Raw genomic sequence first — 20,191 nt, forward strand, 5'->3', positions numbered from 1 at the left:
TAACCTGATGTTGTGTGATTTTTAACTTTGTACACCCCAGTCCATCACCGGCATCTCCAAATCATACCAAAGACAGCAGTTTCCTTCCCTAAAGGGATTAATGATCCAGATGGGTTTTCATTGACTATCAACATGTTATTAGAGACATGCTTCCAGATTTTTATTGAATTCAAATTCCCCTATCTACCATGGCAGGATTCAAAACTAGGGTCTTCAAACATTACCTGGATCTCCGGATTAATAGTCTAGGTGACAATACCATCGCTACTGTTAAATGTTTTAATTAGTTCAAAATAATTCAAAGTTAAAACTGAACATCAGTGGATAAAGTCCCTCTCCATTTCTCAGGACTTTGCTTGGAAGTCTTTAATTAACCCAGGCACATTTGTAGCTGCTATATAAGAAAGAACAGATAAAAATGCAAGTCACAAATCAATTTTGTCAATGATGTCTATATTTTCATGACATCAGTTTCTATATGCTGGACCTTGAATAATGAAAAAGCAGAATATTACTTAAATAGAGAACAATTACATAATTCCGAGGTACAGAGGAGTTAGGTGTTCTACTGAGCAGTCACAATAAGTTAGTATTACAGGTGCAGCAAGTGATTAAGGCTGCTAATGGAATAGTATATTTTTCCAGGACAGCACTTGAACATTAAGGAAAAGGATGTTATGCGTCATCTTTGGAGGTGATTGGTCAGATCACATCTCGAATACAGTGCGCAGGTTATTTATGGAAAGGAAGCAAATACATTGGAGGTGGTCCTGAGGATGTTGACTAGATTGAAACCTGGAACGAGCAGATCGTCTTATGGGGGTTAGGTTGGATGGGCTGGGATTGTTTCCATTGGAGTTTCGAAGAGTGGGGTGAGATTTGATTGAAGTGCTGATTAAAGTGCACAAAATCCTCAGTGGTCTTGACAACTGGATATCTAAAGGATGTATCATCTTGTGGGTCCGTCTAGAACTAGAGGAAGCAGTTTTAAAATTAGAGGTCACTGTTTCAGGAAAGAGGAGCAGCAAAACTGTTTTCCTGAGGGTTGAGACATTCAGAACACACTACCTCAGAAGGCAGTGAATGAACGGATCATTAAGTATTTTTAAGGCAGAAGAGGTCCATTGATTTTTCTTATTGCTTAATAAAAAAATCTGATGTGAAATTCGAACACAAACATACCAGCCATGATCTTATTGGATGGTACAGGAGGCTCAAGGGTTCAAATGATCTATACCTGCTCTGTTTAAACTATTCATATGTCTGTATTTTTAACCAACTGCCAATACAGAAATGTTCTCTGAAGTTATTACAGCAGTCAATGCTTTGCAACCAAAAATATTACTTCCTTACTGTTTCAAATGCAGTTTCGTGAGATTAACAAAGTGCTTTGGATAGTTTGGATTGCATTGACACCAAAATTAAGTGAGAATATCATATAATAGACATTTTATTAAAGGTTTTAAATTAAAGTCTCTAATAAGAAAGTAATATTTCACATTAAACCAGATAATCAATACAAGCTTCTTTTTTAAAAAAAGAGGTCTGGTTAGTTTTAATGTAGTGAATTCTAGTTCACTGAAGAATCAGATGAACTAACTGAAAGCAAAGTCCAGTTCTGAAGAAGTCGCATCAAAGTTGACAGGTTAACTGTCTGTCTCTCCGTCTTTTTCCACAAAACCGGGCCAGATCAGAGTTTCTCCAGCAGCTTTATTATTTTAGGTGGATTAAGTACAGCTTGGCACCACTGACCTGATGCATATTACTGGACTCCTAATGCTAGCAGCTACACAGTTATGTTCCAAACACATTATTTTTAAATTTCATCCATAGGCTCAGCTAAAGCCATAAAAGAAAAACTTGGCTGCCACCTAGAGTTGAAACAATAAAATTGGAGCTGTTTTTAAGAATTATTAATCATGATCAAGAGTGGATTTCATCCAAGAGAAAAGTTTCTTAATTAGGTTTATAATTCTACAAAGCTAAAATCAGCTCCATTAATTTCTTTCGGAAGGGTCATTACTGCAGCCCCATTATCCCTGCAACAATCCACGAAAAGGAAGCAACTTCTGTAAGCCAAGCTCAATGAGTATAAATGATTTAGCCATTAGTTGTACAACTCAATTAGTCCTGGAGGTTACCACAATGTAATAAAGCAATTAAAAATGGTAACCAGGAGCCCTTTTCCCTCCAAAAGTAAAAATGAATTACCAATTCATCAAAAGATTTAAAACTAACCTGATTCCCCTGAGCAAGTAAAGCCTTCAGTCGTGCTATTTCAGCACGTAGCTCACGAATAAGTTTGACATTAGAATCTTCGTTAATGGTTGGTTTGTTAATGATGTTTTTAGCTCTGTTTGCATAGCGAAGGGTACTCAATGTTTCTCCATAATTGACATCCGCAGGTGAAATGGCTACCAATAAAAGGATAACAAAAAATAATAAAGTGTTGAATGAACACTTGTATTCACAACATTTTTATATAAGACATACCTAAAAGAAAACAAAATTTGTTGCACAACCCGCATTGGACTGATATACCATTAGGTGTTTGCAAGGTTTGTGAAGGTTTGTAGCTCAGGTTGAGGTTTAAGGTGTAGGTTTGCTCGCTGAGCTGTAGGTTTGATACCCAGACGTTTCATTACCTGGCTAGGTAACATCATCAGTGGCGACCTCCAAGTGAAGCAAAGCTGTTGTCTCCTGCTTTCTATTTATATGTTTGTCCTGGATGGGGTTCCTGGGGTTTGTGGTGATGTCATTTCCTGTTCGTTTTCTGAGGGGTTGATAGATGGTATCTAGATCTATGTGCTTGTTTATGGCGTTGTGGTTGGAGTGCCAGGCCTCTAGGAATTCTCTGGCATGTCTTTGCTTAGCCTGTCCCAGGATAGATGTGCTGTCCCAGTCGAAATGGTGTTTTTTTTTTCCTCCATGTGTAGAGCTATGAGGGAGAGAGGGTCGTGTCTTTTTGTGGCTAGCTGGTGTTCGTGTATCCTGGTGGCTAACTTCCTTCCTGTTTGCCCTTGTAGCCCTACACACAGAGGGGAAAGAAAACCCACCATTTCAATTGGGACAACACATCTATCCTGGGACAGGCTAAGCAAAGACATGCCAGAGAATTCCTAGAGGACTGGCACTCCAACCACAATGCCATAAACAAGCATATAGATCTAGAAACCATCTATCAACCCCTCAGAAAACGAACAGGAAATGATATCACCACAAACCCCAGGAACCCCATCCTGGACAAACATATAAATAGAAAGCAGGAGACAACAGCTTTGCTTCACTTGGAGATTGCCACTGATGATGTTACCTAGCCAGGTAATGAAATGTCTGGGTATCAAACCTACAGCTCAGCAAGCAAACCTACACCCTACAACGTTAGGTGTGGACTGATATAACATGAAAGTGAATTTCACAACCAGTGGCAAAACAATGGTGGTCGCCACTGATCTTGATGGTATCTAAATGTCCTCGCGTAGTGTGGAATTGTCCTTTGTTGACCTCAAGGGCTTCATAAACCTCATGTATTGTCACACACTGGCCGCTTCCATTATGAAGTTAAACTAATTGGCAAACTGAATGCAGAGAAAGCCTTAAAATTTTAACAATAAAAAATGGCCCCTGTATGGAACAGGGTTACATGCAGGAGAATTCCAAGCAAGTTAGATTTGCAATCAGGACAGCATCTATAACTTAGAAACAATGGCCAAGACATGCACTAGTGTCTCTGATCTATGCAAGAGATGGCAACACAAGAACAAACCATTAAATTTCCATACACCAATGAAATGAGCAAAGGGGAAATGGCTGGTATTGTGTTGTATGGTTTTGATCTATTATACTACAGCAAGACAAAGATGAATTGCAATTTAACACTCAAGCAAATACAAAATTTTCTAACATCTGTGTATACTTCTATAGCGCCTTTAAGGCTCTTTAGAGGAGCCTTGTCAAGCACTGTCTGACATTGAGCTTCTGAGGCAATATTATTAGGTTTGGTAACAAAAGTTTGGTCAGAAAAGCCGATTTTGAGGAATGTTTGGCATGGAGAGTGAGAGAAAAAATACTACTGGGATAGATAGGTAGTATAATTAAACCATATGCAAAATAAGTCATCCTGAGGTTTTACAATCACTAGTTTGTGCAGATTTAGAGATGAGAAATTCTGGTTGATACACTCTTGGGCATTAGAGAAAGGGGTACTGGATAGTTGTCTAAATTGTTGTACCCAAATACATAGTGGATCAGTCATCAAACATCAGAAAAATTAAAGTTGTATCTGAAAGAATCTAAGCAAGGTGTCTTTGATTATCCCTTAGCAAAATGTCCAACTGCATTTTACAGTATAAAAAGCAATATATAAATAGAAGTCATTATTATTAAACAGTATAAGTAAGATTAACCTGGAAAAATATTTCAAGGTAGTCAAATTAGTAAGCCTTGGGACCAGGGAAGCGTAATGCTTTAAGAGGTCCTTGATGTGGAGGTGACTTCACCTGATGAGGGGGCAATGCTCTGAAAGCTTGTGATTTCAAATAAACCTATTGGACTATAACCTGTTTTCGTGTGACTTCTGACTTAGAAGTCCTTAGCAGGGAAATTTGAATATGTAATATGATAAAAAGTGGAGTGAAAGTTGTTAAGGAAATTGCATTTGCTGTTGAATATTAAGCTTAGGTAGGTTAAAGTTCTAGACACTAGCCTTAACTTGCATTTTTTTTGACCCCTTGGTTGCTTAACAATTGATCTCACATAGGGCACCAGATATTAAGATGATGTTCAAAGTTCGCAGAACAAGAGTCAAAACTAAAGGAAAATGTATTTGTTGATTTGGAAATTAAATCACTCCGTACAAAGGACTCCCATTACACTTCCGTAAAATACAAAATGTTTTCTAGAGTTCCCACTCAATGCCTCCTTATTTATACAGTTGTTTTGTTTAACATCCCACCCATCCTGGAAAGGTATCATTTGAGCTGGGCCTGTTCAAGGTTAGGCATGCATCAAGAATGAGTTCACAAACATATCACAAATCAATATCTGGAACCAATCTAAATCCTTCTCTGAAGGTAGATATATCGAGTAAAATTGGCATGGACAGACCTCAGCCAACTCGCAACTGGTCGTATTATTTGGTGTCATACAATCAGTAACAACTTTTATTTTTAAAGCAGGTGATGTTTGGAGTAACTAATAGGCTTAACAATACAATAAATATGTTGATCTTGAAATTGCAAGCATTATAAAAACAAAAATCTTACTGGCAATCATAATGGTTTTGGAGTTTCCACCAAGGCTGTCTTTCAATAACCAAGTCAAAACTGAATCTCTGTAAGGCACAAACACTTGTTTCTTCTTTGCTTGAGAATTTGTCCTATCCTGAGACAAATCAGCTGTAAAAACAGAAAGCAATAAAAGTTCAAACCCATGGCAGTCAGTTACTTTTAACAATTTTTAAATTGTTTCAAGATTATAAGCAGTTCAAGAAAAACTGGAATAAATGATCTTACCCAAAGCAGATATAACATTTCCCAATGTGACTAAAGACTTATTAATATTCCCTCCTTCTTTCAATCGCACCCCAGTGGCACCTGTAGCATCTGCTCTTTCACTTCCTGCAAGATCGACCAAGTGGATCTTGCTAATTGTTTCACAAGGCATTTCAGCATCAAATTTGGCCTAGGATTTCAATTAATAAAGTAAATCAGCACCCATCACAATGACTCTCTTTAAGACGCACAGTAAAAGATATGAGTGTAAAGGAAATGGAATGAAAATTACAACTGTTTTCCCTCACCCATGCATCAGACTGGAAGTGGAGATGTCCAAGAGACTGGGTTAAGTCAACTATTTTGGGAAATTATCAAGACATGTTCAGAGCACTAATTAGCTTATAAATGGTTAAAGTGCTAACAGATGAGAGAGCCGGGTAAAATAAGAAAGCAAGCTTGCTGGCATGCCTTCTTGAAGATTTAATTACTTCACGTACAAGGTACATAAAATGGACAGATGAGGAAATGGAGTGTACTGGCTCTTAAATTTGCTGTTGGCAGTTTCAGCAAATGCACAAAGAAAAAAAATTGATAGATATTGTGCAATCTGACAGGTACTGGGCACTAGAAACGGCCAGATAGACCTCAGTTAGTTTTTCCAGTATAGTGGTGTATTGTAATTTAAAAATGGGGGCAGACCAATAGATCACTGTTTATTAGAAATACTCCAGTTATAAATAAGTCTATATATTTATGCCTCCAATCTGTAGTCTGCTTTAATGACATTTTCTGCCATTACAGCCAGTCAAGAGATCATGGCACCCCACACAATTTCAAGTGGCAAACGTTGTAATGACCGAGTAATTATTAAACTAAATCTGCAATATCAAGCAAAGCTTGCAGGAACTGCGTTTAATGTGCAAAACAATTTGAATGTGTCAGAGGAAAACCCCACCCTACAACAACAATTCCGCACTATAATGACTACAGAATTGAAACTAGTTATGAACAGAAACTAAATCTAGCTCACATTCTTTAAGGCAGCCTGCAAGTCTTTCCAGAAAAGGGGTTTAAATGATTATGATTACACTATTTCTTCATGAGAAATATTTATTAAACAATTTTTTTTAATATAAAAGAATCTGAGAAAATGATATGTCTCACTAAATAGGAATAACTTGCGTACAGTGCTAATACAGAAAACATACTAGGTATCTCAGAAATTTAACTCCTGCACAAGCGAAGGATAGAACACTTTTAAAATGTCTAAAGCAGGGAGCAATAGGGCAGTTGTACAGTAATATGATTAATCATACCACTTGGGCCTGATACCCTTTACTTTTGAAACAAAGGGTAAAGGAACAAAATGCAGACTTCATGACAATTTTGAAAATGTTTTACCAAATGAACCTTTTCCATTTTAAATAGCACTGGAGGAGTTAAGATCAAAACAATAGACACAATAAGCTCTAAAAGATGACACTGACTGAAAACTGTTTGGAAGGTAGCTTCACAACTTAACAATGGTTATTAGAATTAAATTTGGTTGGAAGTCACTCTTCAAAATGTTGAATGAGCAACCAGGTGAGTTCAACTTACAATTTGCCCTTAGGAAATTCCAGCAAATGTCACATGTGCAATACTAATCACCATAAAGCATGATAGAAATGCTTTTACCTTCCAATTTCATTAATGAAACCTACAATACAAACCTCTCGTTAACGTCTCAAGAGTAACAACTGACACAGTTATTCCTTCAGGCTGACAAGATACTTGATAAAAGTGAATCCATTAAAGGTTGTTTTCAGATGACTCACTTGAGTGAAGTTGATGGTGAAAATGGCATGGGAACGACTGCTGACATCATTCATCCCTGTGGCAGCAGTTGTTCGATTGATGTTTCCAGCTTCCATGAGTTCTTCCACATCGCTGTAATTCTGCACCAAGTGCTTTGATAAATCTAAATGCATAAGACAAGGATGCTTATAAAATAAATGCAGCATAAAAAGACATTCATAAGTCCAAGTTTAATAAACTCAGTCTGATCAATTCAAATCCTTGTATAGACAGGTTATGTGCATTACAGCAAATTGTAAAAGATGACTGTAAAGGCAGCCAGTTGGCCCATGTTTTGAAAAGAAAAACTATTGTTAATACTCAGTAAATTGTTCTCAATCCAACAAGTCTTTTATTCTAAGCACATATCTAAAAGCGACTATTGAATCCATTCTTGCCACCATACCAAGATGCACATTCCTGATCAGAGGATTGCCTTCCTCACCTCGCCAAAGGGTTTTTTTGTCAATTACCTCAGAGGTTGGTTCAATGCCAGGGGAAACAACTTCATCTTATTTATTCTATGATGAATGAATTAATTTAAGAATTTAAAACTAATTTATATAAACTACAGTGGTCAATTGATCGGTCTTACGCTGGGGTTGCAGTCACCAGCAATAATATTCAGTGCCTCTCTATTAAACTATTTCTAAAGATAATACCGGGCTTATTCCCACTGAGCTGCTGAGAGAGAGTCAAGTACAGGCTGATCGACATATCCATGGGTCCGATTTCTGTGGTTTACCGGGGTATTACAGGGAATGTTCCAGAACCAGGGACTGGGGGCAGCCGTGAAGGTAAGTTTTCCATTTAAATGAATGGGTTCACGGCTATCTGCGGTTTCGGGCTCCCGCGATAGGTCATAGAGATGTACAGAATGGAAATAGACCCTTCGGTCCAACCGTCCATGCCGATCAGATACCTCAGCCCAATCTAGTCCCACCTGCCAGCACCTGGCCCATATCCCTCCACACCCTTCCTATTCATATATCTAGCCAGATGCATTTTAAATGTTGAAATTGTACCAGCCTTCACCACTTCCTCTGGCAGTTCATTCCATACACGTACCATCCTCTGCGTGAAAAAGTTGCCCCGTAGGTCTCTTTTACATCTTTCCCCACTCGCCCTAAACTTATGCCATCTAGTTCTGGACTCCCCCACCCCAGGGAAAAGACTGTCTATTTATCTATCCATGCCCCTCAAGATTTTATAAACCTCTAGAAGGTGACCCCACATCCTCCGACGCTCCAGAGAAAACAGCCCTAGCCTAGTTAACTTCTCCCTATAGCTCAAATCCTCCAACCCTGGCAACATCCTTGCAAATCTTTTCTGAACCCTTTCAAGTTTCACAACATCTTTCCGATAGGAAGGAGATCAGAATTGCACGCAACATCCCAACAGTAGCCTGACCAATGTCCTATACAGACACAACATGACCTCCCAACTCCTGTACTCAATATTCTGACCAATAAAGGAAAGCATACCAAACACCGCCTTCACTATCCTACCTACCTGCGACTCCACTTTCAAGGAGCTATGAACCTGCACTCCAAGGTCTCTTTGTGCAGCAACACTCCCTAAGACCTGACCATTAAGTGGAAAAGTCCTGCTGAGATTTGCTTTCACAAAATACCGCACCTCACATTTATCTAAATTAAACTCCATCTGCCACTCTTCAGCCCAAATGATTAAGATCCCTTTGTAATCCAAGGTAATCTTGTTCACTGTCCAGTAAACCTCCAATTTTGGTGTCATCTGCAAACTTACTAACTATACCTCTTATGCTCACATCCAAATCATTTATGCAAATGATGAAAAGTCGTGGCACTCCACTAGTCACAGGCCTCCAGTCTGAAAACAACCCTCCACCACCACCCTTTGTCTTCTACCATCGAGCCAGTTCTGTATTCCATGAGAACTAACCTTGCTAACCAGTCTCCCATGGGGAACCTTGTGGAATGCCTTACAGAAGTCCATATAGATCACATCTACCGCTCTCCCCTCATCAATCCTCTTTGTTATTTCTTCAAAAAACTCAATCAAGTTCATGAGACATGATTTCCACATACAAAGCCATGTTGGCTATCCCTAATCAGTCCTTGCCTTTCCAAATACATGTCCATCCTGTCCCTCAGGATTCCCTCCAACACGAAGTGGCATGGTGGCTCAGCGGTTAGCACTGCTGCCTCACAGCACCAGGGTCCCAGGTTCAATGTCAGCCTCAGATGACTGTCTGTGTGGAGTTTGCACATTCTCCCAGTGTCTGCGTGGGTTTCCTCCGGGTGCTCCGGTTTCCTCCCACAGTCACAAAGATGTGCAGATTAGGTGAATTGGCCTTGCTAAATTGCCCATAGTGTTAGATGCATTAGTCAGAGGGAAATGGGTCTGGGTGGGTTACTCTTTGGGGGGCCAGTGTGGACTGATTGGGCCGGATGGCTTGTTGCCACACCGTAGGGAATCTAATCTAATCTAAAAATATGTGCTTATTGGTATATAGTTCCCTGGCTTGTCCTTACCACCTGTCTTAAACAGTGGCACCATGTTATCCAACCTCCAGTTCTCCAACACCTCACCTGTTACTATTGATGATACAAATATCTCAGTAAGAGGCCCAGCAATTGCTTCCCTAGCTTCCCACAGAGTTCTAGAGTACACCTGATCAGGTCCTGGGGATTTATCCACTTTTTATGTGTTTCAAGACATTCAGCACTTCCTCCTCTGTAATATGGACATTTTTCAAGATGTCACCATCCATTTCCCTACATTCTGTATCTTCCTTGTCCTTTTCCACAGTAATGGCTGATGCAAAATACTCATTTAGTCTCTCCCCCATCTCCTGCGGCTCCACACAAAGGCCGCCTTGCTGATCTTTGAGGGACCCTATTCTTTGCCTAGTTACCCTTTTGTCCTTATGTCTTGGAACGCATCCCTCACAGGTACTGGGAGACTACTGCATTGAGATTGGAACGATGTACATTAAATGTACAATGTGTTTTGTCACAAAAAAAAATCCTTATTCAATACTCAAGACAAATGACCGGCTGTACTTATTTTGACTTTTTAAAACCTGACAGGAAATGCTGCATTTTCCATGTGGTTACTCAAGGCAATGGGTCAGTGCATTCTTTAACAAGGAGAGGAGTGTTCAATAGAAAGTACACAATCTATTATTCTACTGGTATGGTGAAGTTGCATCCTTTCAAGACCATAAAAGTGAAATCCATGAACAATTAGAGCTCACACTAAAGATAAAATTAGATGAAATAATCTTTGGTCAAAACTCAACTGGACATTTGAGAGTGCTGATCAGTTTCAGGCTGCATACCAAAATAAAGTTCTCCTTTTTCTAAAAGTTTCACAACAGTTTTTGTGAAGTTTCCATTTTAAAAATTTTATTTTCAACATCCTGGAATGATTCATCTAGTTTTGAAATCATTTGGAAAAGCAAACAAAATTATTATTTGAAGTCAGATATACAGATTTTTTGACTGCTGTGCTGGTTACCCGAGAGAATTATACAGAGTTACTGGGAGATTACCTAAAGTGACACACCTAGTCTGCAGCATGCTGGGACTAAATTGTAGTTGTTAAGCTCTAACTGAGAATCGAATTGCTTTGTTAAGAATATTAAATGCAAAGCCAGAGCCTTCAGAGAAGTTCCAAGCACTGATTAAAAGCACAGATAGAAAGATAGAAAAGAAAAAATTCTAGAGATACATTTAATTGCATTATTTGTTAACATGATGTATGCAATCACTTATGATTTTATGTCATTTTATTAATATCAGTATTTAAAATGAAGACAAAATGGACTGTTAAATTATTTTTGAATAATTTGATTGTTCAACTTTGTGCTCCTGAGGTGTTGAATTTTATTTGCTGTTCATATTTGTTCATTTGAGATTTCTTAACTATAGCAAGGCAATATTCAGGTTTGCACAAACAAGTCACAGGGAACATTCACATAATGCCAAGATGTTCGACAACTAAAAGTTCCCCAAGCTTCAAAAATATACCCAATGATCAAGAATATTTGGGCAAAGTGAACATCACGGACTAGGGAGTTCAGCATAACCAGCCATATCAACACCATGGCTACAAAAGCATGTCGGATTAGGTACTCTACAAGAGTTGACTTGATTCATGGTCTCCACAAGCCCCTCCACAAAATACAGGTGTAGTCCAGAAATACGGCCAATTGCTCAGCAGTCACGCAAATGGTTGCGGCCACAACTCATAATTACACTATATTTAGAAACATACCTTTATTAAGCAGTAGATGGAATAAAAAGAAAAGGGAGACAAAAAAATGGTGTCAAATATTCTTGCGCATGATAAATGCTAGAAACATTACACTAAAAGGAAATCTAAATTCGAGCCTTACAAGGAAGCAACTTGTATGGAAAAGGTCATGTATGGGCTTGTCTGTCTCCAAGACAAGCATCAACAGTTTGCATTGATTTTTTTATCCTCTTAATTGCAATCGCAACTACTATTCCTGAGGCAAAACAATTCATGATCCTTATTAGCATTGTTCTTCATTTGTTATCTCATTGCACTTCAGGGGAGACAGAACGCCAACTTGTGGAACGTTTCAGAGAACATCTCTGGGACGCACACTAAACAACCCCACCACCCTGTGTCCGACCACTTCAACTCCCCGTCCCACTCCGCCAAGGACATGCAAGTCATGGGCCATCTCCATTGCCAAATCCTAGCCACCTGGAGGAAAAACACTTCATCTTTCGCCTTGGGACCCTCCAATCACATGGCATCAATGTCAATTTCACCAGTTTCCTCACCTCCCTTCCCCCCACAAATCCAACCCTCCAACTTGGCACCGCCCTCTTGAACTATCCTAACATGTCCACCTTCCTTCCAACCTTAACTCTCAAGCCCCATCGCCCTCCCATTTATCTCTCAGCGCCCTTGGGCCCTCACCACATTCCTGATGAAGAGCTTATGCTCGAAACATTGACTCTCCTGCTCCTTGGATGCTGCCTGATGCGCTGTGCTTTTCTAGTGCCACACTTTTGACTCCAATCTCCAGCATGTGCGGTCCTCACTTTCTCTTCCTCATTGCACTTCATGTTCACCTTGAAGGAGGTCCCAACTGACATTTAAATTTTATATGCAGTGAACACATTATACTGTATAACATCAAAACCAAAGCTGATTCTCCTGTAATCAATTTGGATTGGCAACTTCGTAAGCTGTGTCTCCATCTGAGTCAAAACCTGCAATGTCTACAGTTAAAATATCTTAAGTTTGAATTTTCTCTTACAGACACATTCTTACCCTCTACATATGGACCTTCCTTTGGATGTTCCCTCACTCTTAAATTGTACGTTTTGGTTGACTTCCGCCTGAGCAAATCCCTTACTCGCTCATTGTAAATCTCCAGGTAGCTGTTTTGTGAAAGAAAGAAACCATTTTACAATACTTTACAGGTTACAAATTTAATTTAGAATACCCCAAGTATCTGACACAACCCACTTGAGAAAGCGCACTGATACTTTGGCCCCATTATTTCCAGGATTTTCACAAAAGTTAAAGATTAATCAAATCATTCCAGGATCCCAATTTTCTTGTCAGATGAACTCAGATTCACCTGGTTTCTGTCATGACAATTTGTTCCATCATATCTAACTCTTGAAATCACCTGTTGAATTCCTCTGAAAACCTCTGTACACACCTGAGCAAGTTTTCTGGAAGAAACCATTTTTCTTTGGTTTAGATTATTTTCCAGCATTTTTTCCAACTATGGAATTGCCGGTAGTGTTAGGTAAAGGGGTAAATGTAGGGGAATGGGTGGGTTGTGCTTCGGCGGGTCGGTGTGGACTTGTTGGGCCAAAGGGCCTGTTTCCACACTGTAAGTAATCTAATCACGCATTACCTGACAGCTCACTGCACACCTCTTTTAAACAATTTAAACAAAAAGTGTCAATTTCAGGCATCAAATCTGAAGATCTTTGTAGGAATGCCCCAAGACATAACCACTTCACATCAACATGGAGGGTTAGCTCGTTGCCCACAGCACTGAGCTATTGAGTAAGGATTTAAACAAACGGTGCTAAGAGGCTGAAGCTTGAATTGAGTTTACAATCTCAACAACTTTCATTACATGAGAAATGCCCACAACTTTACTCAATGTCTTAAAGATTATAATGGTAGTAATTGACAAAAAAACCCACCAAAAACAGGACAATTTCTGCAAAATGCAATAAAGCCTGCATTAATGCACAGCCGTACTTGGCACCAGTCAGATGGAAACCAATTTCTTGGCTGGAATGTTTTCCTCAAGCATGTAACCTAGTTCTCGCTTTAAAAAGAGGTAAAAAGAGGGAGAAGATCCTTTTTTAGTTGTTCGGTTCTAAAAACAATGCATGCAAAATCAATTAGCTGGATTATGCCCATCACAAGGGTAGATTAATCAAATGGCAGTGAGAAATATTCAGAGTCCTTCAGGTTCTGCTTTGATTGAAAGATGTCATTGAATGCAGATTCCACTTGTCTTCCTACTGTGGACATACCAAGTGACTTGCTCTGCATTGCCATGATTGTTTCTATGTTTTTAAAATCTTTGAAAAGCATCAGCTGCCAAAGTCATAGATTTTTTAAAAATACTTTGCCATCTGTCAAAGTGATGCTTTAGTGCAGGCCTTTTGCTGGTTCTGAAGAAAATGACTGTTGAGCTTTCAGAGTAGCCTTCAGTTTATCAACTTTCTTTGTCTAACATATGCTATTCATGGGAAAGCTAATGCTAAATTTACTGTGTACCATCTTGTTGTTCCAAAGAAAAGAAATTCCAATTTCCTACCTTACTTCTGTGCGAAATGAAGCTTCATCCCACCTAGACCTCCCTGCAATCCTGTCATACAGCCCTTGACAAATTCGAGGTATGAGGCCTGCATCATCCTAAAGTAGAATATACAATAGATTGTTAATAACAAGGGGATACAGTTTTTAAAATGAAAGGCAGAGAGATTAAAGGGGATTTAAGGAAAAACATTTTCATCCACAGAGGGGTGTGATTGTGGAATGCACTGTCTGAGAGGGTAGTTGAGGCAGGAAACCTCAACCTTTAAAAAAAAAACTTACTGGGATGAGCAGCTGAAGGATTATAACTTGTAAGTCTCAAAAAGCCTAACTCAGAAAACCACGACTAGATTAGGGAGTGGTATATTTTTAGTGGTACAGACTCGATGTGCTGAAGGGCCTCTTTTGTACAGTACGATTCTATGATTGTCTACGACCTAGGAGAGATGTGGATGTCAAGTTTACTTTCTGATAGAAACACAGAAACAATGAAAATAGCTACAGGAGTAGGCCATTCAGCCCTACGAGCCTGCACCACCATTCAAATTGACCATGGCTGATCATTCAATTTCCGTCACCCACTCCCTCTTTCTCTCCATTTCCCTTGAGCCCTTCAGCCACAAGGGCCACATCCAGTTTCCTCCTGAATATATCTAATGAACTGGTCCCAAAAGCTTCCTGTGGTAGAGAATTCCACAGGTTCACAACTCTTCCTCATCTTAGTCCTAAATGGTTTACGCCTTATTTTAGACTGTGAACCCTCGGTCTGGACTTCCCTAACATCAGGAACATTCTTCGCACGTCTAGCCTGTCCAGTCTCACCCATCAGGTATTTATGATTCTATGAGATCCCCCCCTCAGTTCTGCCATCCCAGGAATCAGTCTGATGAGCCTTCGATAGATTCCCTTAGTAGCAAGAATGTCCTTCCACAGACGAGGCGACCAAAACTACATGCAATATTCAAGATATGGCCTCACTAAGGCCCTCTTTAACTGTAGCAAAATACCGCTCCTCCTATACTTAAATTACTTACTATGAAGGCCAGCATGCCATTAGCTTTCCTCAACACCCACTGAACCTGCATGCCAACCTTCTGCGACCGCTCCACCATGACACCCAAGTCTTGTTGCACCTCAGCTTTTCCTAAACTGCCACCATGCAGATAGTCCTGTTTTTGCCAAAGTGTATAATGTCACATTTATCCATATGTTATATTTGCCAAGTATTTGCCCACTCAGCTAGACTGTCCAAGCCACCCGCAGTCTGTTAGCATTCTCCTCATAGCACACACTGCCACCCAGCTTAGTGTCATCTGCAAATTTGGAGATACTGCATTCAATTCCTTCATCCAAATCATTAATTGAACCCTGCTGCATTCAATGACTGTATTGATGTATCCAATTATTTCACTTTCCTGTTGTTATTTATGCAAACCTTAAAACAAAATCTAGCAAAACAGCAGCTCAATTAGCAAAACATATTTGGCACATATATGTGGAATAGAACATTTCTAGGGCACTGAATGAATCCTGAGGTAGAGGAAGCTCAAACCAAACTGATACCAATGTTCTCACTGAGAGGTAAATAACGCAGAATGGGTGGAGTTGAACTAGCCAAGGCTGATAAATTAGAAAATCAGAGATTACAGAGAGTAAAGTCAATTGCATAACAAAACAATAGAGTCAAAATAGTCATCCTAGTGAGGGAGTGATAATATATACTTTAGGAAAATTTGACATAGCTCAAGGAGAGCCAACATAAGGGTAAGAAAACAAAAAGAAGGGAAAAAGACCACTTGATGTTTGAATCTCAGGGCAAATGAAATATTGAACAAAGAACCAAACTGAATTGGAAAGAGCTGATGCTGCAGTCTTGATAAAAACTTTCTGGCAGGTTAGGAATAACTAAGGTCATAACTCTGAACAACAAATTTTCAGTAAAGACAAATGTATTATTAATAAAAGTGGAGTTAAACCACTAGAAAATTTACCATGTCTGTTTCAGTTGAGGTAAGAGATAATAAAAGACCCAACTGCCATATTAGGAGCACAATCAAAACCACCAAACAGTGAAAAAACAGGAGGATGAATTGCACATACAATTTTGAAAGGTTTCTGCAACAACTTATTTGTACTGTTCATTGAACAAAAACATCCCAACGCACTTCACTGGAACATCATAAAACAAAGCACCGCTGAGGTGCAAAGGGATAGCAAACTGGATAATCAAAAACTTGATCAAAAAAGTAGGATTTAAGGAGGAACACAGGGTAAAGAGACGTTACTTTAAAGGTATTCACTTTTATGCATTAAGGAGGTATACACTTGTTTTTTTGCGAAGAATACATTATAACAAGCCTTGAAGCACCAGTCATACTACATCATTTAATATCAAATTGGGGAAGGCTCAATCCACAAGCTTTGTCCTGTGCCCATGCCACTAGACTCGGGTATTGGAAAAGATAACCAATATACTTATCCCATTTGACTATCACAGATTTCTTACCGGGTTTCCCATCATTGTATAGGATTTGCCAGATCCGGTCTGCCCATAAGCAAATATGCATGCATTATAGCCTTCAAAGGCAGCTTTAAGGACATCAGTTCCAAGATCCTTGAAAACCTATAAGAAAATTATTATTATTCTCCATATGACAGGGACAGACTAATGTTCATATTACTTGGCCTCCAGTACAGACGTTAGTATAAGTGGTATAACTCTTTCAAGAGTACTTAACCTTTTATATTAACAACAAAAGTAACTGAACCATCACACAATAAATCACTTGAATCAAAACAGTCAAACAATTAAAGGGTGAGACTCAAGCTAGGGCAACAGCTGAGATAGCAGGACAAAATTAATGGAATACAGGATCACTTTTGGTTTCTGGCTTCCCATTCCAATCTTCAGATGGACATATAAACAAACTGGCCATAAACAAAACAAAAGGCAAAGTCACAATAGTCCCAGAGGATCCTAGGATTGCTCTCTCAGAGAGAAAAATGACTGGTGATAAGTTTAACCCGATGGTCACCTCATCTAAGGCGATCAGCAATGTTGAGAACAAAGGAACTTCACACTGACATCAGCCAGTACAGGAACTGAATACATGCTGTAGACATCACTCTGTAGCCATCCAGCCAACTGAGCTAACTGATCACAATGTATAGACTGTTGTGTGTGTGGTTCACATGAGTTTAAATATACAAAGCTTATAAATTCTTAAATAACTACAAAATATCAAACCAGGGAGAGCAATAATTGCATATATAGGGGAACCTCGATTATCTGGCATTCAATTATCCGAATATTGGATTATCCGGCAAGATCGCAAGGTCCCGATGCTTGACTAAACTATGTTATCCGGCATTTGATTAACCAAACAAAATACTCCCCTCCCGTGTCCTTCATAGAGCTTGTATAACAAAAAGGAAAAAAAAAGTTATTTTCCAATACTAAATATACTTGTGAATTTAATTCAACGTCTGGAGGCTCATCTTGAATGCATGTCAGTATAACGATTATTACTGGAAGCTCAGAATGGGTGCGCACTGATGAGTTGTAGGTGGGGCTTAGTCCACCTGTTCTGCCAATAGTGGCCTGCAAGCCTACAACATGTATATTAACAGATTACATAAAGGGCAGACACTTTCACTTCTTCGCTAGAGTTTGGCCCTTTTGTTTGTCAACAATACTCAGACTTTCAAAATGAAAAATGTATAGCCTAGCTGCCATCAGGTGCACATTAATTATCACAACCAACTTAAATGTGTGTTGACTTTTTTTTGTGGGAAAAAAAAGATGAAGTTAAAATAAACAAAAAATAATCACTTATACTTTAGTCTTCCAGCAGACCACACTATAATGTGCAACACAGAACAGAGTGCAGTACCTGCTGTGGTACAGCTGTACTGCAACCTATTATTGGTATGGTAACTGGCAGAAAATTACATATGACCAGCTCACTAGTCATGGACTGATGACAGAAGGTTATACTTCCTCCTTTCCTTTATCAGCTCAAAACGAAACCCCTCACTTTTAAAACATTTCTTGTTCAATCATATGCAGCAACTGCTCCTCCTCAATTCTTTCACTTCCTCCAGTTTGATTCCTCTGCAAGAACCAGTGGCCCTCCAGTCTCTTTTATCCCACCAGAGGTTCTGCACTGGTGACACAGCCTTCTAATATGAGTTCTCATATTCCTCAGCTAAAATGGGTATATTGTTTGTTGTCCTTTGCTAACCCCACCCAACATGAATGCCTTTACTCATTCAGATAACAACCCAGTTTTGTGATTGTAATGATGGGGTGAGACTGTCAGCACACACGTGCGTTAGCCATGGATATCCAAAAGATGCTATCAGTAATTCCCTATTCCTCTGACAATGTCTTGGCAAAGAAAATATACTGCAATTCTATCTTTCCAGAAAAAAAACATTTTATTCCCCATTTTTATTCCTAAGCTACAATCATGTAATCATGGTTATTAGTTATTGGTTGCTGTCAGCCTGCAAAATCTATGATATCAGCTACAGAAGGATCAAATGTTTTAAAGGGGCACCTGAAAATCTATGTCCAATTTTTTTAAGATCACTGGCTTGGATCAAAGTTTCTTTACTTATCTGGGTAGAGGAGATACCCAATAACAGCTCAAACTCAAAATCTATTCTGAAAAAGCATTCAACAGGTATTCCCCCAGTGTCCTAGGGTCAATTACCATCCCTTCACCATGGAATCCCTAGAATTAGCCTCAGTAGTGATGGAAGATGGAGAAATCAAGCAGATCTTTACACTTCAAATCATTCCCAGACCTCAGACACCAGCCACTGGCTCTGCAGGGCTAAGCGGAAAAATCAGACAGAGCAAGCCGGCAGAGATACAAAATGTGGCAGTAAGCCACCCTAGGCCTTGATCATTAATGTCAAGTGCCAGCAGTGCTGGGTAGTCTAGCCCTCAGCCTTGAGTGAACAACCAAACCTTCCATCTCCTGATCAGCTCTGGAAAACTGTTTAATAAATAATCTGTTTCCAAGTTGTCTTCCAAAGATATTACAGCAGAATTGCAGCACGCCCACTATCCACATGATACTAGCCAGTGGACATGGCAGCACATGCAATGTCACCTGCATCCCTCCATAAATGATGTAACTTCACTTACAACAATATTTTTAAAACCACAAGGGATCACAAACGAATCTTGTTTGGAATGTATTTGCTCTTCAAAAATTCCTACCTCTCTTATCATTCAACGTTTTCCCAAGTGCACACTCAATCCTGTAAACAGTTCTCTGCCCCACCACAAGTTTGGCCAGCATTGCCACGGTTCCCACTCCCAACAGGCAAGGAAGCAGGTCCCAAATCCACATTGGCCTGAACACCAATCATCCCCTGCACTGTTGGTAATCAAACCACACCAGGCATTGAACCAACTGAACCCCTAACACCTCAAGGAATTTGGAGTTGCTGCAGCAATACAGACTTTTCCATGCACTTCGTAATCCAGAGCCACAGATACTGATGGTAAAGGCAGCAACTTTCTTTCCATCACATGGCTGACCAGGAATCTCTCCTGCTCTTATCACCCATATCCTGTTTGGTTGCATTACCAATGTTTCAAGTCCTGGAGAGGGACTCAAACATGGAACTTTGGAAACATGGAGACACAAGGAAAATACATCTGCTGTGATCTCCATCCTACATACACTGCTTATGTTAAGTACTTCATATTATGACCAATGCCTGTAAATTATTTTCTGGGTTATAGAGATGTACAACACAGAAACAGACCCTTCGGTCCAACTCGTCCATGCCGACCAAATATCCTAGATTAATCTCGTCTCATTTGCCAGCACTAGGCCCATATCGCTCAAAACCCTTGTTATTCATGTACCCTTCCAAATGAGTTTTAAATGTTGTAATTGTACCAGCCTCCCATTTCCTCAGGGAGTTCATTCCATGTGTGCACCACCCTCTGCATCAAAAGGTTGCCCCTTAGGTGCCTTTTTAGGATGAGAGGGGAAAGATTTAACCTATGTCCTCTA

At 39.5% G+C, this 20,191-nt stretch overlaps 1 protein-coding gene across 2 annotated transcripts in view; it reads right to left on the reverse strand.

The window, feature by feature from the left end:
• Positions 1–20,191, reverse strand: part of kif16ba (kinesin family member 16Ba) — a 133,120-nt gene that overhangs the window by 102,130 nt on the left and 10,799 nt on the right. For both annotated transcript variants that reach the window (XM_072581525.1, XM_072581524.1), the window contains exons 4-10: positions 16,657–16,773; positions 14,152–14,249; positions 12,630–12,739; positions 7,313–7,455; positions 5,514–5,682; positions 5,265–5,396; positions 2,239–2,414 (exon numbers count right to left, since the gene is read on the reverse strand). In XM_072581525.1, coding sequence (XP_072437626.1) covers positions 2,239–2,414; positions 5,265–5,396; positions 5,514–5,682; positions 7,313–7,455; positions 12,630–12,739; positions 14,152–14,249; positions 16,657–16,773 — 945 coding nt within the window. The remainder of the gene's footprint in view (positions 1–2,238; positions 2,415–5,264; positions 5,397–5,513; positions 5,683–7,312; positions 7,456–12,629; positions 12,740–14,151; positions 14,250–16,656; positions 16,774–20,191) is intronic.

Source organism: Chiloscyllium punctatum, chromosome 11 (genome assembly GCF_047496795.1).
Source record: "Chiloscyllium punctatum isolate Juve2018m chromosome 11, sChiPun1.3, whole genome shotgun sequence".
Lineage (NCBI taxonomy): Eukaryota > Metazoa > Chordata > Chondrichthyes > Orectolobiformes > Hemiscylliidae > Chiloscyllium > Chiloscyllium punctatum.